Source organism: Bison bison, unplaced genomic scaffold (genome assembly GCF_000754665.1).
Source record: "Bison bison bison isolate TAMUID 2011002044 unplaced genomic scaffold, Bison_UMD1.0 scf7180017864508, whole genome shotgun sequence".
In the NCBI taxonomy this organism is placed as follows: Eukaryota; Metazoa; Chordata; class Mammalia; order Artiodactyla; family Bovidae; genus Bison; species Bison bison.
The window spans coordinates 11,558,258-11,567,003 of NW_011495064.1; the positions used below are offsets into that span (position 1 = coordinate 11,558,258).

Genomic DNA, 8,746 nt, shown 5'->3' on the forward strand with positions numbered 1-8,746 from the left:
TTCTCTCATCCAACATTCAGTCCTTCCTTTCTTGTGCAGACTTTGATTCCTGCCCCAACCAAAAAAAAAAAAAAGGCACAATTAACATCATCTCAAATTCAAAAGTCTTCTTTATTATTTGTCTATTAACTCTATTATATTTGTTCAGTTTTAAGTTTTAAAATATATCAGAATAAATAGAGAAATTTATATCTATCTATCTATGGAAAAACAACTGGTACCCCAGGTGGCACCAACAATCCTAGCAGCTCTCACATGGCATACCCATAGTATCGAGCAATTTCCATCTCTTTTTCCCTCTCAATGAAATATTGCACTTTCCCCAAAGAGGTATATTTAGCAGCATTCTCACGCTCTAGTTGAGCCTTCCTCTTCATGGCCTCCCGCTCTGGCCGCTGCTCTTTTGTGATGGGCTTTGACATTACTGGCTCAGGAACATTGGGTTTCCTCCAAGGAATTGGTTGGAAGCAGAAGTCTTGGAGTAGAAACTGGGTTTGAGGCTTGGGTGGGGACTGGTGCTTGGTCACAGCAGGGGGAACAGACTCCCGCTGGAGAGAAGTGCAGGATGAAGTTCTGTAGGGCACAGGCCGAGGAGCAGCAGACTGAGGGACGCTAGGCTGGGTAGGTTTGGTCAAACCCGGTCGGGTTGGATTGGTCACAGTTGTCTGAGCTGGTTTGGCAGGACCTGGCAAAGATGCAGGAGCTGGCCGGGATGCATTGACTGCAGCAGGTTGAGCTGAGTTAGTAGAACCAGGCCAGGCAGGATAAGCCACAGCAGGCCGATATGAGGCCAGAGACTGTGGCCTCCGAGGAACAGGTCGAGCCTGAGGCTTGTCCAGGGTAGGAAAAGGCAAAGGTACTAACTTGACCTTCCCAGGAGGAGGCAGCTCGTACTGCGATGGAGATAGACACTCTTTTTCAGCACTCTCGTCTGGTTTCTGGGCTTTGACTGGAGTTTTCTCAGGACCTTTACCCTCACATGGGGTATTGAGCCATGACTTGATAGCAGGGGATGGCTGGGGGTCTTTAGGGTTGCTTGAATTTCCCAGGACCCGAGAGGAATTGAGTCCAGTTTTCTGATCGCTCTTCTTCCCCAGTGCGTGAAACACCTGCACAGACTCCAGCATGTGCATGCCTAGGCAGCTCCGAGGCTTTTTAAAGTTCTCTTGGCTAAAGTCAGGTTGGTTTTTCTTTCGCTTCATCTTGGGAACGCTTGGCTTTTCCTCTGCCTTGACTTTGTTCCCTGATGGCTTATTCTCTTCCGCCTTCTTGTTTTCTCTGGTTCTCTTGGTCTTTTCTTGCCCATGGCTCTTAGTTTTGTTGGTTCTGCTGGTTGCCGCGTTCTGAGTTTTGCTGTTCGGCTGTTTGGCTGTGTTCACGGGAGCCTTGTCACTGACTGCAGCATTGCATATAATCACTTCTCCCCCGAACGGGCACTCTGGGTCCTTTGGCTGGATTTTGGCCTTGGGAGCATCACTGACAGACTCAGAGGCTTTATGTTTGTTCTTCCTGGGTTGATCAGAGGGCGCCTTTATGACATTTGGCTTTTCCTGCACCTGATTCACCTTAACAATGCTGGTATCTTTGGCTGTGATCAGCTTTGGAGCTTCGGCTTGATCAAGGTCTTTCAAAGAACGAAAGAACTGGGGAAGGTGAATATCCTCCACCAGTGTAGCAATGTCTGCAAAGCCACTGCTAGATTCAAACCCATTTTCAAGTGTCCCCAAGTCCTCAAAACTCAAGCTATTCTTTCCCAGATTCACATTTTCAGAAACAAGTTGCTCCTCTTGGCTGAGGGGATCAATGCTGGCCAGGAGCTCATGAATATCAGAGATTTCTAAAGGGACTAGTGGAGGATCTTGGTTTTCTATTGGGATCTGGTAAGCATCATCCAGAGGCTTTGAAAACTTAGTTTTCATATCATCCAAATTCTTATTCTCTGTTTGTTCCTGGCTTGGAGCTGGAGGCAGTGCCAGGAGATTACTGGCACTCTGGACTGGAGCTATCCTTGAAACGTCCCCAAGTTCAAGTGGTGGATTACTCTCAAGTATCTGGATATTTCTGCTAATGCAGGACCTGGGGAATTCTGAAGTTTCTGACAGACAAAATGTCTGGCTTGGAGGTTGCGATCCCAGGGAATTTTCCATCCTCAGGGAAGTCTCCATCACTACAGAGGAATCAAGGAAGAAGTCAGTCCCTGGTGAGTGAGATGCTCCCTCCACCCTCAGACACCAGCACAGTAATCATGTACCTTTCAGTGCTGGGCAAGGCATTTCTACTACCTAGTCTTAAGGGCGGTGGACACTGTCTTATGCTAGGAGCTAAGAGGTGACTGTTCTAATTCTTACTGGTGATCATTTGATGTCACTGATTTTTGGCTTTCTTTGTATTCCATAGGGATCTTATAAGCCAAATTAAAATGAGTCATATTTTTAAAATATAACATGTCTTACAAAGCCTAGGATTCTCGTGTAGAGTCCTTTCAATTCTCCCCGCTTTCCTGAGAGACTAAACACACTTCACACCATGAACTATGAGAGGGAGTAGAGCTCTTGCTGATAAAATATATAAACAAAGAATCTTCAGCCTGCCTGCTCCGGACAGGATCTCAGACCACAGGGTCTTAAATCTTGGTGTAAAGTAAGTAAATGAGGGACAGTTAAACTGGCACTATCATAATAAGAGTTCTGAAACACCTCCCAAGAAGACTAAAGCAATAGATCAGGGAAGGGAGTGACACAGCGTGGTAGTACAGGGGGGACTGATCAACTAGAGCAGTGGAAAACGTGGTACCTTTTGGTACGCACTTGTGGTGTTGGAGAAGACTCTTGAGAGTCCCTTGAACTGCAAAGATCCAACCAGTCCATCCTAAAGGAAATCAATCCTGAATATTCATTGGAAGGACTAATGTTGAAGCAGAAACTCCAATACTTTGGCCACCTGATGCAAAGAGCTGACCCATTTGAAAAGAGAGCATCTTTCCTGATGCTGGGAAAGACTGAAGGTGGGAGGAGAAGGGGACGACAGAGGATGAGATGGTTGGATGGCATCAGCGACTCAATGGGTGTGAGTTTGATGACCTCTGCCCAACCAGAAATGGTCATGGTACTAAAGGAGATTCAGCCCACAAATATCCTCCAGGAGCTGGTGATGCATAGGGAGGCCTGGTGTGCTGCAGTCCATGGGGTCGCAGAGAGTCGGACACGACTGAGCGACTGAACTGCGCTGTGGTTCTCTTACACGTAGCATAAATGACCTTCACAGTGCGCAGCCTTCCACCTGCATCAGGTGTTCTCACATACAGTCTAAAAACAGAGAGCACCGAGCAAAGGTCGTGGTTATTCAAGTCCCAGGATCTAAATTCTGTCTATACGCCACTTCCCAGCTGTAGATTTGACCCCATTTTTTGAATGCCGAGCTCATTCTACTTTCTTGCTGTTGTACTCACCTTGAAAACCTGTGTCTGTGATGGGCTGAGCAGACACAGAGTAGTAGACTCCAGAGGTAGAAGCTGGTGGTAGGATATTTGTGGGCTGAATCTCCTTTAGTACCATGACCATTTCTGGCTGGGCAGAGGTCCTGCTTCCTGCATACGACACAGAGCCATAGGACTGCAGGCGGGGGCCGAGTTCTTCAGATAGTAAAGGGCCCAGTGTGCCTTGGTGATAGTAATATACCTGGCTTCCTCCCTGGTGGGGAAGTGACAGGCTGTGTCCCTGATTTGGAATCTGAGATGGTGTTCCCTGAACAAGGCTGGCAGAAAGAGATGGATATAGAGGGACCATGCTATTGATGTCTGATGTTTTGTCATACTGGGCTGCCATAGACATGGAGGAAACAGCTGTGTCTTGGTCAATGACTGTCACAGTGAAGTCTCCAAGTGAAGAAGACTTCCTTTCAGTGCTTCCTGTGATGTTCCACTCAAAAACACCCGGATAGGAAGCAGCTGAGGTGGAGAGCTGGCTCTGGCCAGTGACTCCAGATAACATAGTTGTGCTGGAATGTTGGTAAAGGTAGGCACTACTCATGAGTGGCTGGAAAGAGGTGTCGGAGCCCGCTGGCAATAGCCATGCTGAACTGAGGGCTGGAGCAGAGACCCTGGAGAAGGTGCAGACACTTTCTGTGAGGGAAGCTGCGTTGCTCACCGCAGGAAGAGACAGCTGCAGAGAATTCTGGGTTCCAAGTGCAGATGGATTTTGGAAATTTTCTGTAAGAACAAGAGGGTAAGAAAAAGATGAGTGAAGTTGATAAATTTCCACTGTGTTTGAGGAACAGCATTATCTTAAGGTTCTTGCTATCTGCTGCTGCTGCTGCTAAGTTGCTTCAGTCGTGTCCGACTCTGTGCGACCCCGTAGACGGCAGCCCACCAGGCTCCCCCGTCCCTGGGGTTCTCCAGGCAAGAACACTGGAGTGGGTTGCCACTGCCTTCTCCAATGCATGAAAATGAAAAGTGAAAGGGAAGTTGCTCAGTCGTGTCTGGTTCTTGCTATCAGACGCCTCTAATATCAATACTTCCTGAGAAACCAAAAATCAGGCAGTTATGACGGCTGTAAGGGTTGGAGCAGTTTGACACTTCCTTATGTTGACTACCTGTGCCCCTGTCTTGTACATACATTGTGCAGAAGACCCAAGTGATGTGATTCAGACATTGTTCTCCAGGCAGGAAATATCCTTCTTCCTGCCCTATCTTTCCCTTAAGCCTGCACTAGTATTGACTTGCATGCTGTTTCCTAGAATTGAAGCATTTTAGAACTAGGAGGTCCTTAGAGAACTTCTGTTCTCATAATTTCATTTCATGAGGAAGGAAACTGAGGCTAAGAGAGTTCAGATTGACTTGTTCAAGTTCTCTCATTATATTAGTATCATTATCAGGTTTCAGAATCTAAGTATCCTGACTTTCTTGCCCGGACGCCGATCTGAGCATGATACGGCCAGAAACCAGGAGAAATTCAACTTATAATGTAGGCATTTTTTTGTCCATTTGAAAACAGTATAGCTATTACTATTGTAATCTTTAGTGTCTCACTTTACTTGCACATTTCCCTCACTGTTACCTAGAGTCCAGTGATAAATTTAAAGGGTCATCTTTACCCTCTTCAAGCCTGACTTCTCATCCCACCTCAAAATGATTATCTGAAAGTGAATTTCTGAAATGCCTTTTGAATGAAAAAAGCTATTTAACTCTCTGAGTTTCAGACTACTTATCTATAGAGTGGTTATCACAACAAAAATAATAATAGCAGTAATAAGTAAATATGAATAATTAATATATTACATAATAAATAATAATACATGAATAAATGATATATTACATATGATTTATATGGAGGAAGATTTAACAAATTCTAGAAAGACATAGAAAAATGATGAAAAGCGAATTATTTTATACATTATATGTATAGTTAATGTATATATACATGTATAATATAGATATGAAAACTTCAGCATGTGGCAAGTGTTAAAGCATAGTAAGTTTCATGATAAATGAAGTTCTGTATCATATATACAATATTATGAGTGAATATTGCTCACTTTATCTTGGTTAATACTATTAATGAAAAGACACAATAGAAGGTGATTTTAAATTAATTCCTGCTGCTGCTACTAAGTCGCTTGTCATGTCCGACTCTGTGCGACCCCATGGACTGCAGCCTACCAGCCTCCTCCGTCCATGGGATTTTCCAGGCAAGAGTACTGGAGTGGGGTGCCATTGCCTTCTCTGAAATGAATTCCTAGCCAATACATACCGACAGAGAAGATGTATCTGTAAAACATGCATAGCAAGCAACAGAATGCAATAAATGTGATTGTATAGGTAGCCCAATATATGTAGACAATTATTTCAGTAAAAAAAGGTACAAAGTAGACAGCCAAATGATGTATAAAAGAATTTCATTATTGGGCTCATTCATGTTTTTATGCAGCAAGTAACAGGTACTAAGTCTAGTAAAAATATATATTTCGATGAATGTAACTATGTCACAAGCAGAAAGGAAAACTTAAAAAGTATCAAGACGGTTTTCATATTTATCCTAGAACTTAGATTATAATCATCTTCAACATCCAGAAGGATGATATTCCAAAACCTGAGAGAACCATCTTCACTAGAATCCAGTTTAAAAAGATTTTTAAATGTAGGAAAATCCAAAGGACTCCACAACAATATTTTAGATAAATGCAGATTTTTTTTCCTAGCAGCACTGTGCAGTCTGGCAGTGAAAGCACCAAGTCCTAACTACACTGGACAACCAAGGAATTCCCTATATGTGGAATTAGAGATACAGGGTTTGCCTTTTTATTTTCCTTCCTAGGTAGCTAAGCTCTAAAAATGGATGATGGCTGTTGGTCAATGTGCTCTCTGTGTTAGGAAGGAAATAATTGTAAAGATGAAAAGCAACCTTGACTTAGAACCTACTATCACACAAAAGAATGAGTCTTTCTGATTTAAGTTAAAAATATCATTTTAAAATGTTATTTTTAATTGGTAAAATGTCTAATAGTTTCAAAGTCAGAATGAATGAAAATCAGCCCCCTGATTTGCATCACTTTTGTTTCTTGTTTATAGGAATTATCATTTCTAAAACATATTTCTAAAATATTTATATTCAAAATTGTCAAGTGCCATCTGTGTTGAGAGAGGCAATAAAAGAAAAACACCGAGTATGACTTTTCTGATAAGCTGTTTTTCCTGGTGATACCTTATTCTGGCCTTACTTTCCTTCCGAGTCTATAAACAGAAGCATTTGTGAAAATCAACGGTATTTTGCCCTGCTCTAAGCAGATTGTTCTCTGTGCTCTTTCTGCTTTAATTTAAAATCTCTGGATCCTGTCAGCATTCCATCCCAAACTACCTTTTTCCTGAGAACTCCTCCTTGCTCTCTCTCCTCATTCTTGTATTTTCTCCATCCTCTTGGTTCCCATCGGCCTCTGCTGATGAGGACAGTCCTAAACTTCCTTGTGTTTGACTACACGCCTCCCGTTAGCCCAGAGTTCTCCATCCCCTCTCCCTGTTTTCTCTTTTCAACTCATTTAGGTAGAAAACAAGTGAATATTACTTTTTGAGCAGCACTAAATTTAAAATACTAAAACTGAAATATTAACTGAGGGTGACCATTATGGGTGAGACAACTCAGTAAATATTGCTAATTTTCTACACCACCTGGCTTTTCTCTGTTTCTGTTGAAACACTCTTGAGAAGTCTCTGATTTCATGTTCTACATGGGTCCCCTTTGAGATTCAATATTGAAAAGAAAAGGACCAGAGAGATAGACCAATGTAGCATCCTAATGTAACATTAGATGTAACATTAGATGAGGAAAAAACAGACCTTGTGAGACTTGTCCAAAGTGTCCAAAGTCACAGAGATAGTAAATGTCCAAGTCAAAACTGAAATTAGGTCTCCAGATTTCTAGTTCAATACTTTCCTTCATTATTCATTTTGAATGTACTACTAAATTTACGGGCAGAAAAAGAAATCTAATGAAAAACTTTACAAAGTTTCTTTCCATACCTGACATGGTCAGAGAAGTAGAGGAAAAACTAACTGTAGATACAAGGGAGGAGGAGATGATACGAGAGGATGTCTGGAATGACTGCAGCCAAGTGTACATGTGGCCAGTACAAAGGTCACTGGTCACTGGTCACTTGCGATGATCCAAATTTATTTACAGACAACTCCATGGAAACCCCAAGATTCTACCAGGTGGTAGTAGATTTGGTGGGAGAATGATGTCACAAAGCGGGCAGTTTAAAGGTATGATATAGCCAATAGGGAGGTCAGATCACCAATAAGAAGACAGGATTGGATGCAGAAAAAAGGTGTAGGAAACACCTAAATGTTTGAGCTCCGGGGAGGCGAAATCCTCCAAGACAGATTTACTTCCCTCAAGCTCTTCCATGAAGGAAATCATTGCAACATTTCTTATAGATGCTCATTAATACAATTAACATAGTTACTTATATTCTACATAGCATTATATTTTATGTGTTATGCACTTACAGTTACGTATGTCTTGGTTAATTAATAACCTTAGAGAAGAAGGAAAGAGCCATCCAGTTTGAACTATTATAGTTGTTCTGAAGTCCTATCAGTCTATTAAATTAAGTGAACTTGCAGTAGCTTTTAAGGAGCAAAGGAAGGGATTAAGAAGCTCTTTTTGTAACTTCGTTAAAGAGTAGGGCGAAGTTGGTTGAATGCACCTTGTGGAGAATGATGTGGTCCAATGGTCCAAGGCTCTTCTCTTTTAGTTTCGTCTCCTTGACTCCTCCTTTTCTTGGGCTGGGCCAGGATGGACTTGCATTTCTCTTCTGCCCTCCATTTTTGTTGTTGTTGTTCTAGGCATTGTTTCTGGGACAACTCTTGATCTTGAATTCTTACCGTCTTGCTTGTTACTTACTTCTTGTCAACTTCCAGCATCAGGAGTCTTCTTTTCAGTGCTTGATGCTTCACGAAATAGACTCTGCCCAATGGAAGCAAATACCAGAGAGCTAGGACACACAGCTGGTTGCAGACCTTTTCTCTTGCAGCCTTTGGTTGCAACTCTTTTGACCATGGTTTGCTACCTGTGGTTCCTTGGGCCACACAGGCATCCTGCCATCCAGCTCTTTTATATATGAGAGGCATTCTGGATACTGTCCCTTTTCCTTCCCACATTAAGTATATCCAGGGTGGCAGTTGCTGTAGCCTCCTCCCCCTTGTAAACAGCCACTCTAGAATCTTGGGCCTCTGGGATTCTCTCTTGCATGC

The 8,746-nt window shown here is 42.7% G+C and overlaps 1 protein-coding gene across 1 annotated transcript; it reads right to left on the bottom strand.

Moving 5' to 3' along the window:
• Positions 1-251: 251 nt before the first annotated feature.
• On the bottom strand, positions 252-7,517 carry LOC104980903 (chromosome unknown open reading frame, human C2orf78). The gene is made up of 3 exons (XM_010829742.1): positions 7,511-7,517; positions 3,449-4,207; positions 252-2,167 (listed from the first exon to the last, which is right to left on the bottom strand). Exons 1-3 carry the CDS (start codon positions 7,515-7,517, stop codon positions 252-254), a joined length of 2,682 nt encoding a protein of 893 aa, XP_010828044.1.
• Positions 7,518-8,746: the final 1,229 nt, after the last annotated feature.